This window comes from Gavialis gangeticus, unplaced genomic scaffold (assembly GCF_001723915.1).
Source record: "Gavialis gangeticus isolate Ggan-Ray unplaced genomic scaffold, GavGan_comp1, whole genome shotgun sequence".
Classification (NCBI taxonomy): Eukaryota; Metazoa; Chordata; order Crocodylia; family Gavialidae; genus Gavialis; species Gavialis gangeticus.
The window spans coordinates 21,635,579-21,657,202 of record NW_017729028.1 but is presented as its reverse complement, the minus strand read 5'-3'; the positions used below and the strand labels follow the sequence as shown (position 1 = coordinate 21,657,202).

The 21,624-nt window shown below is 39.4% G+C and overlaps 1 protein-coding gene across 8 annotated transcripts in view; it reads left to right on the top strand.

Annotated features, from left to right (window-relative positions):
- PUM2 (pumilio RNA binding family member 2) overlaps window positions 1–21,624 on the top strand; it is a 141,708-nt gene that overhangs the window by 113,089 nt on the left and 6,995 nt on the right. For 4 of the 8 annotated variants that reach the window (XM_019520801.1, XM_019520795.1, XM_019520794.1 and 1 more), the window contains 7 exons: window positions 2,024–2,260; window positions 9,187–9,454; window positions 10,702–10,831; window positions 14,185–14,319; window positions 14,589–14,726; window positions 17,432–17,557; window positions 19,632–19,753. In XM_019520801.1, the coding sequence (XP_019376346.1) occupies window positions 2,024–2,260; window positions 9,187–9,454; window positions 10,702–10,831; window positions 14,185–14,319; window positions 14,589–14,726; window positions 17,432–17,557; window positions 19,632–19,753 (1,156 nt within the window). The remainder of the gene's footprint in view (window positions 1–2,023; window positions 2,261–9,186; window positions 9,455–10,701; window positions 10,832–14,184; window positions 14,320–14,588; window positions 14,727–17,431; window positions 17,558–19,631; window positions 19,754–21,624) is intronic. The other 4 variants (XM_019520797.1, XM_019520796.1, XM_019520800.1 and 1 more) reach the window with 3 other exon arrangements.

Sequence of the window (21,624 nt, the reverse complement as noted above, 5' to 3'; positions counted from 1 at the left end):
TGTTGTCCCAGTTGCATCCTGCATATTTGCATTGCTGTTCTGCTGAAACCCTTCTCCAGCTGTTCACATTTAAACCTAAAACATTGTCAGTCTGCACAGTCTCTTGTTGTATAAGGAAAAACGCCAAAGCTTTAGACAATTACTCATTAAATGACCACTTCATATGTGGTGAATTGAATGTCCTGGGGCTACATAGAATAAAGCTGGGGTGACTACAAGTGACATATAGGAAAGGAGGCAGGAAGCAGAAAGAGCAGGTAGGCAGAATACGGTAGGAAGGAGAGGAGGATATTGGGCAAGGGAGTACAGTATGGGAAAGAAAGCAGAGCAACAAATTGAGCAGAAAGAGGCACTTGGGCAGGCTACAGGACTAATTTGTGGCATGCCTTGCAAAAAGTTGGCCCCCACTGGAATGGAGGATATGGCCGTGTAATTAGACATTATCATACTGCATGTGTACAAGGAAGCCAAATTAAGATTTTGCAAGCAGTCCCAGTGCTGGCACTTCTTAACTATTGAGTGCTTGATTTTGCAGCCTTAAATGTTTTAACATGTTTGTGTGTAACTTCATACTTTCTTTAAAAAATAAAAGAAAGAAATCAAATTTTAATTTGGAGTATTTAATGCCCACATGGTTCGTCAACAGGTTTATAATGTTTAGAGTCTCCATTTCTTAGGGTTTTCATACCAGTTGCCTTAGTCCTCCTTCCTATCCTCAGTGTCCATCCAGAATGTCTCAGTTCCACTCCATACCCTCCCCTCCATCCTTCCTCTTAATCTAATTTGCCTGGAGGCTGGGAGGTAAGCATAGACAGCACCTTGTATTCATTGTCTTCACTGGCTTCTAATTTCCTTCCTTCTGCTCCTAATCCAGTCTGTCTCATTTTCATTACAAGAAGCTCTTTTTCCCAGTCTCCTACCTTAGCTGGTCAGTGCTGTTTCTGTGCTCTGGCTTCTCATCAAACTTGTCTCTTCTCTCTCGTCCTCGCCTCCCCAACCCAATCTCTCAGTTTCCCAGTCTCCTTGTGCAACCAGTTACAATCTTCCTGTCAGTTCATTGTCTGATCTCAATCCTCTACTAGTCTTCTTTTCCCCAGTCTGCTCCCCACTTTCCCGTTTCTGCTTCTGTCCCATCTGCGTTCAAAACAGGCTGTTTTATCTACTGCAGTTGGTCATATCAGGGCGGGCATTCTGAGCATGAGGTGCAAGATCCCTGCTTCCCACGCTAGTGCCCAGAGCCTGGAGCTGCATTTGCAAAAACATTGCTCATCAGCCCAAAGCTCAAGCACTGCTAGTATAGATAGAAATCTTCATTCTGAAGCCTTTTCAAGTATCTGTTGAACATGTGTTAACTGTGATTTTTTAGCCAAATTAGAATAGATGTTCTTAAAAATAGCATGGAAATTCCTAAATCCTACTTGGGTCACCTCTGTTATTTCAAGTATCTGACCTAAAATCTGGACGTGCCAACTTAAAAAATGTTAAAACCTTAACATGGGCGCAACACATTCTTCACTGGCCCCCTTTTCTAAATTGGCTGAACTGTTTGGGCTGATGCTGTATCAAAGTCAGTATAGATAGACACCTGGCATGGAAACACCAGTGACAATCAAGTAACATCAACGGGTATTCCTTATTGAATTTATTTATTTATGTATTTTTTTTTAGAGATTAATAGCAGTGTTTTCAAAACCATTTGTTCATAAAAATCATAGTACAAAAAATTAAATTACTTGTCCCAAAGCCTGAAGCCGGGGCATTAAAACGCAGTACTAAAATGTCCCAATAAGTTTAGAGTGAAATGTCAGAAAATGTGAGCATTGACTAATGCTTCCTTCTCAGTGGTGTAATTATGCCCGCCTATGATTTATTAAAAAGCATGCATGGTTATCACAGTAATTGTCTTTGTCATAACGATTGTTATAATTATTGTGATCACATCTGTTATTGCCCAGCGATAGTTGGGGATAGGTTTTATTCAGTTGACACTGTATGTAATAGGGTCTTTTTATTTCTTCTTCAGTTGGCAGTTCTGCAAGTAGTAGTGCCACAAGGAGAGATTCTCTGTCTACTAGCTCTGACTTGTACAAAAGATCTAGTAGCAGCCTAGCACCCATAGGGCAGCCATTTTACAATAGTCTGGGATTTTCCTCCTCTCCAAGTCCAATAGGCATGCCTCTGCCAAGCCAAACTCCAGGACATTCACTTACGCCACCGCCATCACTTTCATCACATGGATCCTCATCCAGTTTGCATTTAGGTAAAAAAACAAAACAAAACAAAGCACTTTTTTGTTTGTATGCGTATGTGTGTGTGTATGTATTTTTATGTGTAAAATATATGTTGCATAAGAGATGTCACATTACCTTTACTGTTAAACAGTTTTATAAGTAGAGGGCCCAGTCCTGAAAGCTGCAGAGCGCGCTCAAATTCTCATTGATGTGACAGTGGAGGGCACTGAGCATTTTGCAGTATGGGGCCAACAATTGATTTTTCTACCCTGGAGGAGGCCCGATCAAGAGCCCAGTAAGACTAAGACTTTTTTTTTGTATTATGTTATTTTCTATTATTTTATGACAGGCAACGATGCCTTATTTTTATTTGTGCTTGATATAAGTGTATTATTTATTTTACTGAGGATATTTTAAGATAAATATATGTTTTGTTTGATAGTGAAATCACTTTCACTGTCATTCATTCTATAATATTAGGAGAAGAGCTTGAGCAAAACTTACAATATTGAACATGAACATAAAGGAATATTTTGAACCAATGAGTCCGCTGCCTTGTGGTCAAATACATTGCCAGAATGTCAGGAGTTCAGCACTGAGTAAGTGCAGTTCTGAGAATATGAGAAGTGGCAGTGGTTGTGACCATAATGCATTCTTTCCATGGTGCCTTTTACGTCAGGTGTATTTCAGGTACTTAATTAGCAATAGTTATGTAAATTTTTAAGCCAATGAGATGATGGCTTGATTTTAAAAAGGCAAAAAAACCCAAAGCCAAAATAACAATGTGCATACACCAGATTGGACATTTTTAAAGTTACTGTCTTGATCCAAAATTACTTTAAAACTTTTTCCTCTTTCATTGTAGTTTTTGTGGTGATTGAACTTGGGTGCTAAAATTGTACCATAAAACTGCATTTAGTAATCAGAATTGCTTCTCTAGCCTCAGTGACTATTTTGTAGTAGAGAGTTTAGTCCCTGTATTTGTTTTGGCATAATACAAATAAAATGCGCAAAAGAAAGGAAGCTGAGGCCCTAGGGGAATTAACTTTTTAAACTCAAAATGTGTGACTGGTGTATGTATTAACATTTAAATGTACTTGTAAATAGACAATACACTTACAGTTTAGTGTCCCCTTTTACTTTGGTTATGTGCTGAGTACCCTAAATAAAGACTGGGTTAGGGGATGTTTCAGCACATTTGATCTTTTTACTTACCTTTTTTCCTTTTTCAGGTCTACACAGTACACCTTTGGGCTGAGACCAAGCATGAAAAGTTTCAGCCCAAATGGAAGCTTTTCAGAAAATTATGAACATCTGACAATGGGGTTATCATGGAAACCACTTTGTAACTCTATAGTTTTCACTGCTAGTGAAAGCTATAATTACTCTCAACCAAAATTTGGAGGGCTTTATTCATACAGTTATAAAGTCAATTTAATTCTGAATGAACTAAATAAGGTGCTTTCAATTTTGAGAACTGATAGTGGCCACCAGTTTAAAGGATTATATGTATCAGCAGAAATTGTTAAACATAAATTTGAAAACTGTTCAGATCGTTTGCCTGCCAATGTGAACTAAGTACAATTGTTTGTCTAACATTTTAGCAACTAGTTTACCAGCTAAATGATGTGCAGAGACCCATAAGATAGTTATATTCTGAAAAGTGACTGACCATGAGGTCCCATGCGCTGTTTCAGCAATTTCAGAACAGAGATGTCTAGCTTGCCTATACATTGTCTTTTCCTAGCCTCCAAATTCAACCTGAAATTTAGAAGAGAATGTGTGGTGTGCTTCTAGGGGAGGGGGCTGTTTTGTTGTTTGGTTTGGTTTTTTGACTTGGGATTGTTTGTTTCGGGTCTTTTGATTCTCATAATTAGTAATGAAGATTTTGCTGCTTAAACAGTTTCCTCAGTTCCACCTCTGCAGCCCATTTGTTTCTAATGATGCTGCATTAGTAGGAAGGGGTGGTAAAAATGTCTGCAACTCATTACTTTGGTTACTTTTATTCTGGCTTGCTCATGAACCTCTCTTAACTGGCCGTGTTCATCTGTAGTTCTTTCAGATGAAAGAAATCACAAAAAGTTATGCAGTAAGCCAGTATGACTGAATACAAACAGGAAACAGATTCAAAGATGCGTGTTGTTTTCATTGGGTCGCTTTTCAGAATAGAACAATGCTAAAGTATCTCCATTTCAATAATATCTTTCGACCCCAGCTCTCCCTCCTGGTTCAAATCTGATGTTGAACTTCATTGTTCTGCCTGCTGGTATGGACAGGTTGATCTAACTTTAGCCCGTTTGAAAATAGGTGTCAAACTCAGTTGATCCCAGTCACGTTGCAGGGACAACAGAGTGCAATACTTGGTGAAGGGTGCATGGGTTATACCCCCTTCTTTATCAGGTGCTGTTTTAAATGGTAAATGAACAGCTACTGCTTAGCAAGAAATTAATGCTACTTAATATTTTTAAGCTCCTGTCACTCCCTTTTCTTCCCACAAGCATGAAGCAGGAATTCACTTTAGTTTGGCTGTTTCCCCCAACTTGCTTGCTCGCTCGCTCGCTCACTCACTCACACACCTACAACTATAAAGCCACCCCTACGTGATTGGGGTATACCAGTTGCTTAACTGGCTTTATAGTACTAAATCTGAGCAGAAATTGAGCCATGAATTGAACTGAACTACCCTTTCACTCCTAAGTATAAAATGATAATGAACCCAATTAAGTTGAACCAAATTTCAAACCAGGCTAGTGGGACTTTGTGTTGGTGGTGCATAATGTTTTGAGTGTTCTGGTCTAGAGCAGAGTTTTTTAATTTTTTTTGATTTGATTGGTTGTTTCTAAATCATGCTGTGTTCATGTTGGCCAGGCAAAGTTTGGTAACATTTTAGGCTAACGATCTCTTATTTTTTACCCTACATGAGACCTCTATGATTAGTTAATCTGAGTGAGATTCAAAACCCATTGGCAGGCAATGAGGGGGGAACCTTGCGTTGCCTCTGCTGTGCACCTGCTCTGGAGGACTTCTGTAAACCAGGCATCATAAGCACTGAATTCATTAATAAAAACTAGAAGAAAAAAACTCGTCCTTTACATTGTCCTTTGAGAAGGTGAAGAAAAAAAGCTGACGTCCTCTTAGCTGAGGAGCAGTTGAAGCTATTCCCTTATACCTTTACAGGCTTTTTAATTGCTATTTTCACAATTAAGCAATGTATTTTATATTTGTTTAAAAGATTTAAATACAGCATCCATTGTACCATAGCTCTGTTTTAGTACTTTAGGAGAAAGTTAGATCTACTTTGTTCTTTGAAATAAATATAAACAACTTAATATCTGAAGGGATTTGTCTAAATCAAGTTGATTTGCTTTTCTTTAATATAGATTACCTTCTCCTTTTTCATGAAATACGCAAATGATCCAAGTTCAGGAATTTAGTAGTTTATACTTAATGTACATTGTTTCTTTAATACTTAAAATTATTCTTGAGTTTATTATTTGTATTGAAGATCTCACTTGTGTGAGTTCATAAATGCTAGAAATACCTCTGCTACTGCACCAGGCACACCACACAATTTTTATTTCCAACTAAATTGGAAATCTTTAGCTTCATGTACTGCTAATGGTTCGATCTCTAAATATGAACTAAATTTGTGATAAGGAAACTAAAGGGTTTTAGTAACTAACCTCAGATGTGAGGTATTTTTTCTCAGCTAATAATCATTTTATGATAATAATTGCAAGGCATCTTAAGCTATAATACGTATGGTGAGCAACAAAATACACATCTTGGCATCATCTCTGAGCATTGTTTGGATGTGTTTTGTTTGGGGTGTTTTTGGTATGGATTGAGAATGTCATGTGTGTACAAAAGCTGGGAGAAGAGCAAAGCTAGGCAGTCCTTGTATCTGTACCCTAAAGTGACTGAAAGTATGTTCTTATGCGAGAAATGTCCGTTATGACTTGCCCTTAGTCTGAGATTTTTCGCTTTTAGTCCATTCAGCTTTATCCTTAAGGTTTAATACTATTTCTATAATAAAAGGTTCAAAAAGAAGACTTAACTACCTCTGCAAGCAGTCAGTATTTCCCAGTACTTTAAAAGCACGAGTTTATCAGAGCTTTTAGGGATAAAAAAGATGCTAAGAAATTTGACACATTCTTCAGGCTAACATATCAGGGATGGAGGTATCTTAGCCTTGTATGTCCCATCTTAAATGAGGTAAGAATACCCCTATTGCAGGAAAATGTTTGTGTTTGTGTCTGGCATAGTAAGTGTTACTGTGTTAGTTAGCACTTGGTCTTCATTGCCAGTAGTTAAAAGATGTTAGATGTAAAGTGTAGCTTTAGGTAATTAAAGATGAAATATGCTATATGCATATATTTTTGTTCTAGAAATTTGACACAGTTAAAAGACAGAAAGATTTATCCAGCAATTTAAACAATCTATTTTATGCTCACGAGACCCAGTTTTCAAAAAATTGTTTAAATTGTTCCAAATACATGCGCACAATTTCTCCGATGGATTGATTGATTGTGTGATAATGAATCCCACAAAGATGTGGCATTACTCAAAATTATCTGACTATGACTAAATACTGAAAATACATGTTGAGTTAAGTTACATAAGATGAATATCCTTCATATTCTAGTATGGAGGTAAGATCTCAATGCTGGACACATTTCCATTAAACAGACTTTTGCTGCCATCTTGTGGCTTTAGACTATATCACAACACTGCTGATACAAAAGGCAAGATTTTGTTCCTACGGTTAAATTACTGTACTGAAGAAGCTGAAAAATTAAGTTTTTAAAAGCTAAACTTCACTGTGTAGAATGCTGCTGTTAAAAAAAAAAAAAAAAAAAATCGTTTCAGAACAAACTTCTCTGCATCCAGCTTCACTTATAGAACAATAATATGTTTTTATTTTGTGTGATAGTATCATCATCATCATCTGTCAGCCCATTTCTAGAAATAGCAATTATTAAGGTAGTTATAGAAATGGTAGCTATAAGGTGTGAATTTTGTGGCCAGCCTTATAACAATAAAATAACAACAAATCTTGGAGCTGTATTTAACATCACTTAATCATACTATAGATTAAGCTAATGGCTTAAAGTACATATTTCTTTACTGTTTTTACCATTAAATTATTAAAAATGTATTTATTTTATAATCAGTTGTTTATATGTTTTTTAGCAAATTATTATGCCGTGCAACAAACCAAACTACCTTGTACAGTACGAATTAGCCAACTGAGAGAACATTTTTTTTTTTAAAACGGGCGCTTAGAAGATCTCACAAGGAAGTAGCCATCCCACTATAATAATGTGGTTGCCTGGTCTAGTAGATGGGTGATATTTTGCTGAATAATTGAAGGCTTGGCTGGGGCACTGTCAATTTAAATTTTTTATCCATTTCATTTTAGAGCACCATTCAAACAGCACATTCTGCAATTTATCTTTTTAAAATTCCTTTAAAAGTTTAGGTGGTTTTTGCTCTTCTTGATGCTGGTAAAAATGTTTTTAGTTTAGTGTGTGTGTATGTATGTATGTGTGTGTGGTTAAATGCTGGAAAAACAGTGAAACCTCTTAGCATAGTGACTTTGTTAGCTGTCGTCAGAAGGAAATGTTGACTTTTGTTATTTTTTCTTTAAAGAGGTGGTGTCTCTTAAGTATCGTGTTTGATACTTGATTATGGTGGTGTGTGCTGTGTGTTTAAATGTGGAGGGGAGAAGGACCTTGTGAATCAATATATGAAAGTTATAATTTACATGGAAGAAGACAGTGATGGGATTGTGAGACAGTTGGATAACTACACAAAATAGAGAACAGGACATGCAAAGCAGGACCAGTTCAATTCATATAAGTAATGGCGGAGCAGAGAGAGAGCTTTTAAGGCAGTGTCAAAACGCTCAGAGATTGATGTGATACAGTGCAAGTGTAGTGATGATCAATTTACTGCTCACAGGTGAGATCGAGCTCATGGAGCTGTGTTATGCATCTCAGGGGGGAGTCCCAGTAGCATAACTGAGGTGGGGAGGTGGTGACTGGGACAGCAACCCAGCCTTTTTTGCAGGGGAAGCACACACATAGCCAACTGCCACAGCAGCGGCTAATCACACCACCATCATGGCAGCAGCCTGTGGTGCCCTATGCATCAGCTGTCCCAGGCATGGATCTGCCCTGCTATGCTTCTGGGGGTGCCCTGTGGACCAGATGAGGCCAGTGTGTGCCAGCTAAGTATGATATGCAGGGCTGGTAACTCTTGATCAGGTGGACTGGCAGCCAGTGGAGGGATTACCATTGCAAAAATTAACTTCAGTTTAACTAATGCTAAAACAATCAAAGCTACAATTCAATCCTGACAGCCATTCTTGACGTTTTTTATTTTTAAATTTGTTCACCATAAACCTAGTGCTTGCAAGAGGTGCCTAATTTAAAGCCTGGGATGCTGAAGTCTGTTTTCCCACAGAGCAGGTACAGCATGGGCCAACAGCAGCATGCATTCTTCCACACAGTGCAGTGCCAGTGTGCTATAAATGACAGTAAGGTACCTCCAGGGATCAAAAGGTAGTTCAGATTTCATGGCCTCTTTAAACCTTTGGCCAACTTTGAGGCTACCAGCCAGAGTATGAGTTAGTGGTGCTTGTGAAATGGAAACCTGCCTACTATGCTGAATTTAAAGTTTCCAAATGTACACAGATGTACAGAATACGTCATACTGCATCAGTTTTCCCAGTGGAAGTTCTTTTCACTCCTGCCTTTTTACTTTAAAAAAAAAAATAAATTGAGAATCTTTTGTGGATATAGCCATGCATTCATTTCACCTACAGAAAGGTGAATATAAGTAACAAGAAGACATTTTGTTTTCTTTGCTTCAAGACATCCATGATCTATTACATTCATTTTTGTTGTTTCTCACTTCAAAGCTTTTCACTGACAGAACTGCTTCCTTGTAGGAGGACTGACAAATGGTAGTGGTCGCTATATTTCTGCAGCGCCTGGAGCAGAAGCAAAGTATCGCAGTGCTGCGAGTACCTCCAGTCTTTTTAGCTCCAGCAGCCAGCTTTTCCCTCCTTCACGTCTTCGTTACAGTAGGTCTGATATTATGCCATCTGGACGAAGTAGATTGCTGGAAGATTTTAGAAATAATCGCTTCCCCAACCTTCAGCTAAGAGACCTTGTTGGACATATTGTTGAATTTTCTCAAGATCAGCATGGTTCTCGGTAAGTGGCATAGTGAAGTTTGTAATAGTAATGCTTAGTTTGATAGACTTGGGTGTCTTGATAAATGTTTTTAGGAATGTGTAGTCATTCTAGTAGCCACACTGGGATGTATTTGTAGTCACCTTTTAAGAGAACTGCCATATGAGTGAGACACAAAGTTTCACGCTGGTCTGCCTCCAAACCAAGGAGAATGTTACCAGGGTGTTGAATGAGGAGCTACATTTTCAATTGTAAAATAAAAAGTTTCTCGTTAACTTTAAACTATTAGCTTAAATATCGCACATCGTCTCTCCCCAAAAGAATGGCGTTTGGAATCTAGAAATTTTTCAGTGGAACGACAGCACCTAATTAAGGGTCACTTGCATTTGTCTCTTGAATAGGCTAATTAACTGGTCAACATTTTGCCCTTCGAACATTTTTAAATCAAAGCTGTAGGCATTGTTAGTCTGAGGCCTCAGGCTGATGTTATACCTGAAGACACGATTAACCTACTAATGCCATCTTAAATAGCAACCCAGCCACAAATTTAGGCAATTAATGACGCTACAAAATGTGAAACAGTCTACAAAATTACTCCACAAAGTACATGTAGTAATTTTGTGGCTGGTTTCCATCTCTCCTTAAATTGGTTGTGTGGCAGAGTCCCCTACCATGAAGCCTGATGCTGGCTATGTGGCAGGGCTTGGTTGGCAGATCCTCCAGGCCTGGGACTGCACTGAATCTCCAACCAGCTCCAGAGCTGCAACCCACAATCACCTGTCATTCCCAGGACCTCACTGGAACTGGCTGGAGACTCCAGTGTAGTGCCAGAGCTGGGACCGCCAATCAGTTGACTGTGGGTCCCAGCCCAGGGACCACACTGATTCATTGGGCTCCTAGTTTTCAACTTCCTGGTACAGGAGGAGTCTGGGATCATGATCCTGGGCCCCCCCCCTGCACTGGTAAGTATGAGTGGTGCAGCTGGAATCAGATCTCTGATGCAAAAGAAATGCATCATGCCATGAATGTGCGGCATGGCAGGAGATGCAATGATGGTGGCATTAAATACACATGTGCCAGGGTTAAAAACACCTCTCTGTGTATTAAATAAAACAAAAAAAAACCACTATTGAAATTAGTGCTTTTTAAGATAATTTAGTTAAATAATCCCCATTTTAGCAATCTGATATCTCATCAGATAGAAGAATTTACAGCATTTGAGGTTTTTCTCTCGCTGCATATAATATGCAAATTTATTTTGGGCTTAGATTCATACAGCAAAAGCTAGAACGAGCTACTCCAGCTGAGCGCCAGATGGTATTTAATGAGATTCTGCAAGCGGCATATCAATTGATGACTGATGTATTTGGAAACTATGTCATACAGAAGTTTTTTGAGGTAAGGATATACTTTTGAGATCACTTGTAGAAATACTGACCAAATGTCATACTTTTGCTTGTGTTGTTTTCCTAGTATTGTAGCAAAATAGGATTGTATGGATATGGTGGTACCCAAGTTTCTGCATATTGTTGCCCATGTTTCTTTTCCAGTGGTTCCCAGATAGGATCCTCAAAAGAGACATTTCATTTATCATTGTCTTGAAGTAGCCCTGTCCTGTTTGATTGTTACTCTCCTCTCCATACCTAGGCCCAGACTGTGTTAAGAAGCTGGGTAAAACAGTTTGTCATAGAATTGTAAAAAAATGATGATTGGAAGTGACCTCAAGAGATCTAGTCCAACCCCCTCCTCAAAGCAGGACCATCCCCAGCTAGATCATCCCAGCCAAGGCTTTGTCTAGCAAAGTCCATTGTAAGGAGGAATATTGTGGTTAAGTAGAGATGACATGACATTTCATAAAATGTCTCTGAAAAGTTACCTGTTAGTCATACCTGGCAGGCAGTTTCTAAATAATATAAATCTAAACAAGTCCTTTAACAATGTTGAAACGTGGTCCAGGAATTATATATATTATTTACATCAGTTCTGTTATTTGGGGGAGTCATATGTTGCCTGATATGACTACGTATGGGGACCCTTAGCTGAAATTTTGAATAAATGTGTGTGTGAATAGACCTGCAGTAGGACACTTTATAGATACAGACATTAGTGACTGTTTATTTGAATAAGTAATCAAAGGTGATATGACAGTGTATAGAATAAAAAGATCCAGCATCTTGTAACTTTTCTATGTTTTTCCACTAAATGGATATATCCTGCCAGCAAAGGGAAAAAAAAATTGCCACGAAAGTAGGGAAAATTGATACAACTTTTGGTTAATTTTTATACCTAGTTTGCCTCCCTTGGCACCAAGTCATCTGCCATCCCAAATTAAATTTTAAAAATCCTTTATTAGTTTGCTTGAAATGCTTTTACTACTATGTCTGTAACTTGCAGTTCATTTCTCCTGTAATAAGACAAATTAAGAGAGAATTTCACAGAAGTTCAGGACTGGAAGGGACCTCATGAGATTATTAGGTCCACCCCCATGATCTGGGCATGAAAGACTACTGGGGTCAAATAACCCCAGCAAGGTGTGCATCCAGGCTCCTTTTGAAGTTCAATAGGGTAGGTGCCTGCACCACCCCTACCGGGAGTCTGTTCCAGAGTCTGGTCACATAAACTGTGAACAAGTTTTGACTTGTATCCAGTCTGACACCTTCTTCAAGGAGTTTATGACCATTGCTCCTGGTTTTCCCTTAGGGCACTTTGGTGAATAGTTGTTCGCCTAGCCCCTGATGCTCACCCGATATATTTGTAAGTTGCCACCAACCCCTCCCAAAGTCTACTCTTTTCTAGGCTGAACAGTCCCATATCTGTCAGCCTTTCCTCATATAGCTTGCTCTTCAGGCCTCTAGTTATATGAGTGGCTCTCCTCTGCACTCTCTCAAGCTTCTCTACATCTGGAAATGTGGTGCCTAGAACTGGACACCACACAACTTGTTCTAATTTGAGAAGAACCTTGCTAGGGACACAAAAGGTAACAATAAAAAATTTTTTAAGAACCTTAGAAGCTGAAGCCCTGCCAGGCAGTCAGGGTGTAAAAGGGGATGCTAAAGGTTTTAAGTGCTCTTGACTAAGTTTAGGTAGCCATGGATTTACAGGGAATGTTCACTTTCTCTGTAACATTTTCTGTGAAAAATATACTATGCTCACTTTTGAACTTGAGAGAGGATGTTGTCATATCTTGGTGGGTTCAAAAGTAGACCACAAACTGAGTTTAATTTTATGTAGTTTTGGTGCACTACAACCTTAGATTATCCTCTCCTTTGAAACTTCTCTCTGTAGAATAGTAGGTCCAGGTTTTGCACTTTTCCAGACTTTCACCCATCAAGCTAAACCTCATCTACAATAGGCTGCTTGTGTCACCAGAATTTCTTCCTGTAGACAACAGTTGTCAGAGGGAAATCCTCTGAGTGTGTTCATGTCCGTGTGACTTCAGCTGACCTCATGTGGCTCCACATACAGCAGATGACTTAACTACAGACTGGACAGTGGCAGCCAGCAGACACGGGCATGTCTACACACTCACTTTTTATTGGGTGGCAGCAGAAGCCTTCTTTGAATGATGGTACTCTGTCAACAGAAGGAAAGGGATCTGCTGCTACAGGGAAGCACTAGATATAGACCCACTCGCTCTTCTGGAGGAATTGGGAATTTGAGTTTTGCTAGCAAAACTGTGTCATGTAAATTAGGCCTGAGATGCCTTATTGGCTTTCTGACATTATAAGCTACCTCTTACTGGCTGCACCAAGGTTCTGAAAGGCTTTTCTTGCTCCATGTTGAAGTGGAAAGTGCTCCACAGGAGTGTAGGAGAGGCCAAGTGAGGATGGGGTGTTAAGGAGTGCTGTGCTCCTTTACCAGTTTAAAGTTGCCCATTTCCATTTTCTGTATGCTATCTGGACTGATTTTCCACCTAGTCAGCTCAGTCATGTAAGGTATGATTGACAACAGATCTTGAGCAGGGGCTTATATGAAAAGAATTTACAAGGTTTTCCTAGAGAAAAGTTAAGTAAATATAGCGAGGTGATACTAACTCTGTATTCAGAGCTGGTGAGATGGTATTAAAATACTGTCTGGTTCTAGTGTTTGCTGCTTTAAAATAGGATTTAGAAAAACTGGGGACACTTCAGTGAAGAGCCGTGAAAAACACTTGAGTTGTTGTCTCAGTTTATTGAAGAGAAGGAAAAGTAACTTAATTGTGGTCTGTAAGTACCAACACTATCACACTAATATAGTAAAAAAAGGTGCGACAATATCCACAATTGGAAGGTGAAACTTGAAATCTTCAAAGTGGAAAGTGAGCCTGAGTTTGATAGTATGTTCCTCCCAACTCAGCTCCCTGAAAGACCAGTGATGCACCTACTTTTGTAACACACCATCATCTTAGCTACAGGGCAGAGTCACAAAAAGCAGTGACCAGAAATTAAATTCATCTCCTCCTTTTGTTAATCATTATTCAGGAGCTCAAGCGTGGTGGATTGAGATCACACTTAGGCACCTAATAATTGGAATAGGATCTATCCCAATGTGTGAAATCTTAAAAAGATAACTGTTTAGAGAAGAAACACTTCATATAAGTATTTAAAGGATTTATGTGCATCAGAAATAAAGGGAATGCTTTTTTGTGATAAGCAAAGCATAGCAAACTACAATTTTGTAGTAAACTATGACTGTTCTTAACCTTCATCCAGTTATATTCCCAGGATGGCAGTACAGCTTCTTTTGTTAACAGCATCTTTATTCTCTTATAGTTTGGAAGCCTGGATCAAAAGTTAGCCCTAGCAACACGCATACGTGGTCATGTTCTGCCATTAGCCCTACAGATGTATGGTTGTCGTGTTATTCAAAAAGCATTAGAGTCTATCTCACCTGATCAGCAGGTAATTGTAAGTTAGAAAAATGTTTTGTATTGTGTTTATTTTAATCAAATTAAATGATGATAATCTAAACAAATTTAAATATTTGCATTATTGCAAAGTTACAATTGAATTAAAAATAATATTAATTAGTCTAACCTGTCAATGCAATATCTGTCTGAATACACAGTGGGTATAAAAATTTGAGTATCACTTTAAAATAGTTTTGTTTAAGAAAATATTGATCTGGAAATTAAAATAATTCTGTTTTTGGTTTGTTTTGTTTTGTTTTTTTACAGAATGAAATGGTTAAAGAGTTGGATGGTCATGTTCTGAAATGCGTGAAAGATCAAAATGGAAACCATGTTGTTCAGAAATGCATCGAATGTGTCCAGCCACAGTCACTCCAGTTCATCATTGATGCTTTCAAAGGACAGGTAATGTTATCAGTTTGTTTACTTTAATCTAAGAGTTGCACTGATCTATTCATTATTTCTCCATGGTTTGTAAATCTGAAACATCATTTGTTGGTATGGTGGTACTGAACTTCAGTTTGATGTATAATACCACTTCGGTAAAACAGGGGTGGCCAGTGCCACAGGTGACTCAGGCAACTCTGTGTCTGGCACATGGCAGAATAGGGAGGGGACAGGCAGTACAGTGGTAGATAAATCAGGAAGCAGAAAGCAGAGGAGCAATATGGTTAGGGAGCACAGGGGGAAAGTAGAAAACTGAGCAGCAGATCAAGTAAGGGAAAGGGACCAGAGTGGCATTCAAGAAAGTTTTGGGGCTAGCCTGTGCCATACCTGCCAAAAAGGTTGATCCACACTACTGTAAAATAAGAGTATGTTGGGAATAGCATGTGGTAGGCCATGCCCACTCAGGTAAATACCCTCTGCCTACTTATGTAAAATGCTGGGTGGGCTGCATCTCCTCCTGCCTCTGTGAATAGAAGTCAGCCTCTTGGTAATGTTCATCATTTCCAAACAACACCTGGGGGCAGCTTTTGTGGTGTACCTAGAGCTGGCCCCCACTGCTATAGAACATGACTATGTTGGGAATAGAGATCTAATGCTGTTAGTCTGATGGAAAAAATGCTCAGCATACTGTCAAATCTTTTGGCTTCAGTTTAGAGAATAAGCTTTCTGAATTCTCTTCGTAATACTGTATGTACTTGAACCTAAGAAGAACCAGAATTTAAGACGATCCGCCATGGAAGAGCAGTCCCTGCTGTCCATGCAGCAATGTCAGCACTGCTGATTGGCCAGGCAGGGGACAGAGTTTCCATGTTCTCCATGCCCAGGAATCCAGCTCTAACCAGGTTGCATTAGACAGTAGGGGTGGTAAAGGGGGTGGGGAGGAGTGGGGGGAGCAGAAGATGCAGAGAATGGGACAGGAGGCTGCTGTCAGTCTGGCTCTGACCCAGGCTCAGGGCCAGAGTCAGAACTGCAGCAGTCGTCTGCTCCTCCCCACCCCACCCCTGCCACACACTTTTTACACAAATCTAAGATAAGGGGCTTCTAACCCCATGGTGAATGGGAGGAAGAGACCTCATCTTAGATTCAATACAGTGTTTTATATAATGTCAGCCAGCCTGTGTTGTAACAAAAGTATGTATCTGGTTTTCAAAGCAGTGGAAGTAGAGGTTGCTACTCCCAGTTTCTCTCTTAAAAGAAAATTCCTCTTCCTGTATGCTTTACTCTTTAAAGCAATGATTTCTGAATGTTTTCTGAATCTAGGTTAGTTTGTGACTCATTTTTAAGATGACCAATTATTTCTTCTTCCCAAAAGCCTACAGTACAAAGCTTATATTATAGTACACAAACAGTTTAATTTGGCTGAAGTATATTCCAAAGCTATCTAATCAGTCACTATTTTTTATTGTGTAGAGGTAAAGTATTTTTACAAGACAACTCAGCCCTATTACTCAGCTTTATTACTTCATTAGAAAATCTCACACTTACCCCTGTCTCATATGTTTTATTGTGCTGAATTTTTGCCTTGAATAATAGCTGTGCCAAAATTATCGTAAATAGCAGATAATTCCTTAATGATTGTGAACTTAAGCCCCTGCTTTGTTTGCATCCCAAAAGGTGCAAGGGAAGGGAGGGAGTTTGAAATGTTTATAGAGTCCCTTGACTAAATGAGAAGAACACCACTAGAAAGCCATGCTTTATCATATCTCAATACATACAAAATATGCTGTTGTAATACTACATGGGTAGACAACTAATTTATCTTGTATTTAAACTACTTGGTGTTGTGTGACTTATCTAGACTTCTGTGTATAAGTCTTCATTCAGTTCTGAGCAATACAGAAAGGTAACATTTGAATCAAATCTGCAAGGACAAATCTGATTTCTGGAAAAATATTTAAATAGCCAAAAGAAGCCAGAATTTTGACTATATTTAATAGATACCTTTAAAATGTGTATGCACAATTGGAGGTCCATTTCATATAATTGAATTTGAAATTTGTGGCATACTTGATTGCAGAATTTGAAACCTGGGGTGCAGAGCTCTAGGCACATTATGCAAGCTGTCCCCAGTTGTTGGCAGGTGGTGTTAAAAAAGTGGCTGACCTCTTAGTCCCAGAGAGGCAGGAGCAGAAATAGAGACCCTGGAATTTTACATCAATTGGCAGAGGTATGGTGACCTGGGTGTGCTCCGCCACATGCTACAACACCTTGTCCTGTGCATGGGTAGTCTGTATGCACCTCCTTCCTCTTTGCCCCCAGATGCATGGATTTGGTGTTGACATCCCACTGAAATGAATGGGCAGATTCACACAATAGATGTTACTTCTGGCCCTCCATGGAATCAGGCAGATCTCAAAGCAGCAAATAAGTTTAGATTGTTCCAAGTTTCTTTACAGCCATGAGGGCTAGAAATCTCCCTCAAGCAAAGGCTGAGAACCTCTGATGTGACTGCAAGAGCAGAAGCCCTAGGTACAATGCTTATTGTTAGTCTGGCCCTAAATGTGGTTGGAAGTGGAAATTTCTAGTACTAGAGGGTGCTTTTATATAGAAATGAGTATATTAAATGGTAGTTTGGATAAGATAACTGACTTTTGAAATGTGATTTTTTTTTAGCATACATATAAAATTCTGTCATTTAAAAAAATGGGTAATTTTGTTTTAAGGTGTTTGTGCTTTCGACTCATCCTTATGGCTGCAGAGTAATTCAGCGTATTCTGGAGCACTGCACTGCTGAGCAGACCTTGCCCATCTTGGAAGAATTGCACCAACACACAGAACAGCTAGTGCAGGTCAGCATACACTTACGATTGTGTGTGATAAATCTCAAGTTGTGTTACTGATTTCTATTGCTTACAGCGGTGATTCCCAACCAAGGTGAGTGACACCCTTAGGTGCCTTCAGATCCTTTCAGTAATAGTGCAGGGTATCATGCAATGTTAGCATTGTTAGGTATGTAAACATGATTCACAAGATCAGAGATTTCAAATAGGAATCCATAGTGTTGAAAACATTCTGACCTGCTGTAGCCTTCTGAGGTCTTTGCAACAGAAGAAGAATTTCTGTATTATTTTTCCATAGTCATAAAGCAAATGAAAACTAAGAGCTGGATTTGCTGAAGGTGCCTTGAGTCTAATAAGTGCCTTGAGTCTAAGCAGATTGAGAACCACTAGCTTGGAGACTTAACTGGATTTACTTCCTTGTCTTTTTTCAAGCTAGCAGACACCTGATAACCTTTCTGACGTACTTCTTTATTTTTCTAATAATGTAGAAATGAATAGGAAAATAAATGGCCCTGTGGGTATACTTTTGGCATAAGGCCTACAGTCATATTAGCTCTTGTCTCAGTGGAGAAATAGCTCAAAATAGTTGTTCTGGATTAGCTCCACACTTGGACATTTACTAAGAATGCTTTTTGTGGTTTAGCTTAAGTTACTTGGGAAAACCTCCAACCAGCTTTAATTTAGACTGTCTCAACCACACATTAGTAACATGCTTTCACACAAAGGGCAGTCTTTAAAAAAAAAAACAGGTGCTCGATTTCCTGAAGACCATGCACTGTGAATAATTTGGGTAATTTCAGAGGAACTACATACATTGCTTAGGGTGATGCACATACCGTTGTAAGATTAAGGGATGCTACAGAGGCACTGTGGAAGAAATGTCCATATCGAGTAGAAAATTACTATGGAGTAGCTGTTGTGCTTTGAATTTAGCCCGTCATTTGTTTTGCAGTAACTCTCTTGTATAGATATGCTCTTGGTAGCAGTATCTGTAGAACTTTCTCAGAGGTTGCATGGCCCCTTCAAAATGACAGCTTTCTGTATGCATTTTTGGTGCAGTTTGCTGGCAGTCCCTCATTACTGGAAGACTCATCCTTGTAACTACATGTAATTGGTGAGTCCATAGATGACTGAGGCGACTGATCTGGGATCCATATGTTCAACTACTATATGTGGCAGATAGTTCTGGGTGGAAGGAATAGATCCTAGTAATGTTAGGTCACAGCTCTTTCCCTTGGTGTTTCTCATCATCTGCCTCCACAATGAGGCGTGTTTGCTCAAAATGATCAATGCTTTGTTGTACATCATGGTGCCATTGGAGACAATTCAGTGTTTGAGTCTCACGGGTACTGATACTAATTTTTTCAGATTGGCCTTCAGAGTGGAATCCTCTTTTGCCCACTTCTAGAGTGGTAACCAATAGTGAGCTGGGAAGTATAGGACCTTTTTGGGAGCTGGTTGTCAGGCATCCTTATGATGTATCCTGTCCAGCAGAGCTGGTGCCATATAAACATGGCTTCAGTGCCACTAGTGTTTGATTCAGCCAGAACACTTGTATTTGTTCTTCTGGCCTTTCAGTTGATAATAGAGGATTTTCCAAAGACATCGTTGATGGTATTAATCCAAAGCTGTCAGGTGTTTCTGATGTGTTTCCAGGTTTCACAGCTGTACAACAGGGTAGGGATGACAACAGCCTGGTAAATGAGAAGTTTTGTTTGGGTCCTGATGTCATGATCATCAAAGGCGCTAGTTCAGAGACATCCAAAGGCAGCACTGGCACATTTTATCCAGTGTTGAATACCATCTTCTATGTTTACTTTTTGGGAAATGTAGCTACCCAGGTAGGGGAAATGCTCAACATTTTCCAAGGACTGTCCTCTAATTGTATTACATGAAGAAGCAGCTGGATAGTTTGTGGGCAGGCCTGGGGTCAGGTCAGAAGCCCCATATCCACTCCTATGCTTCTGTGCTGTGGCTTGGTGCCCACCCCCCCCAACATGCCGCCAGCCCACACAGCAAGAATGGGTAAGCTGCTTATACATTACTTGATACATAAATAAGAACTTTCTGTCTTTATTTTCAGGATCAGTATGGAAATTATGTTATCCAACATGTGCTGGAGCATGGTCGTCCTGAAGATAAGAGTAAAATTGTTTCAGAGATAAGAGGAAAAGTTCTTGCCTTGAGTCAGCACAAATTTGCCAGGTATTATTTAGTCTTTGAATGTTGGGAGAAGGCTTATCCAGGAGGGTTGCTTGCAGAGGTAGCCAGGAAGGTAGCTTTGGGACCTCCATTGCCTCAGGGGAAAAACATTAATGTCCTCCAAGTATCTGCTGGGCATACTGCCATAGTACCAGGTGCATTTGGAGCCTAACCTACCAAGAAGTCACAACTATGGAAACTTGTGGGTTCCAGACTATCTAGGTACAAGGTGAGCAAGCTGACAGGCAACCAGACAGGTTGTAGACAGGATACTGCCTTCTTTTCCACCCGCCCTCCCAAAAGTATAGCCATATTTGCTTTTCATAAGAGTTGTTAATGATATTGCTGTGTTTCCATGCCATGTTTTGATTTTTGCTCATTCAAATTTTTCAGCAGAAGACCATTTGACTCTTAAATACATGGGTTGAACCTCTGATTTAGGTACAAATTAGGTCTATTAGTTACAAATCTACTTTGCATTCTGACTTCAGACTAACAGCTAACTTCCTCCTAGAACTTTTTAACATAAAAAGCTGCTGTTTTAAAACTAAGACCTTGAGAAAATTTTTATGTATCCCTGGTAGTTCTCTTGACTTGATCTTACTTGGAGCAGAGGGATAGATACTTGGTAGAGTGAGGTCCCTTCTATCTCTCTCCTCTTCCTGTGCTTCAGACTCAATATGTGCCAGGGCTTTGACAACCTTATGGAGTGGCAGAATGTTTTAAATGCGGAGCCACTGCTTCCAGCAAATGCCACCACTGTTCCCCATGCAGTGCTGACCTGCCTGAGTTGCCGCAGGTGTCCAGGTTTGCTGCTGGAGGGCCATAGGTTGCCAACATCTGGCTAAGCCTTTCTAGGGTTGGGGTTTGAAACTCCCTTTTTGACTGCTCTTTGCTAAACTACAAATCAAGACATCTTTTCTTTGAAATAATTGTATAGACTCTAGACTTGAACCTAGAGTTATTACTTAGATTAAATAGTTCCATTACACTTCATGTTTCTCCCTGGAAAAATATTATCTGAAGTCATTGGGTGCGTTCAGTTTAAACATGGGATTGTATGCAGCCTTGCCAGCCTGAAAAAGAAAAATACTGTCTCAACTCTAGGTTTGTTCTTGTTCCTTTTCTTGCATGTTCATTTCCAAAGGCACATACTCAAAGCTGAAATAAAACAGATCAAGTTAATGGGTATAGCCACCGATTTTCTAACTTCTCCCATCTGGGAGGGGAAATGACTCATTGCTCTTGGCTACTAATAAAAGATCTATCGTACAGGTTTCCTGGTTCTGCAAGAATCATGTTTAGCATGTCTGCTTAAGATGCAGAAAGATGTTGTACCAGGATTTCTGCTGGCTCTTAGTTGTGTGTCTAACTACAGATGGTCCTGCTTTGAGCAGGGGGTTCAACTAGATGACTTTCTGAGGTCCCTTTCAACTCTCATTTTCTATGATTTCAGTTTTATGGCTTCAGTGCATCCATAACAAAAGTGCTGTTCTGTACATATGCACTCCCGATGGTCCAGTTGAGTTATCTATTCCACCAGAATAGATAAGAAAGAAAGACCCTTAGACATTACTGAGAAGTCTAATTCTTTAAGTTAATGTAAATCAAGTGACTTGAGTTTTAAACTTAGAAGTTACTCTTTGCAAAGATACAGTTGTACTTTCACCATTTATGATATTTACTTCATATGACCCTGAATATAAGATGACCCTGAAAAATTAGATTCTGTACCTGGAAACTTAAAAATTTACAGATTTCCTTGAATTTGTCCTTTTCTGACTGATGCAGGAAGGAAAATAAATCTGGAGAGACAAGTATCCCCAACGTTCTTGACACTCCCCCAACTGTCTCCCTTCCTTCCCCCCCCCCCC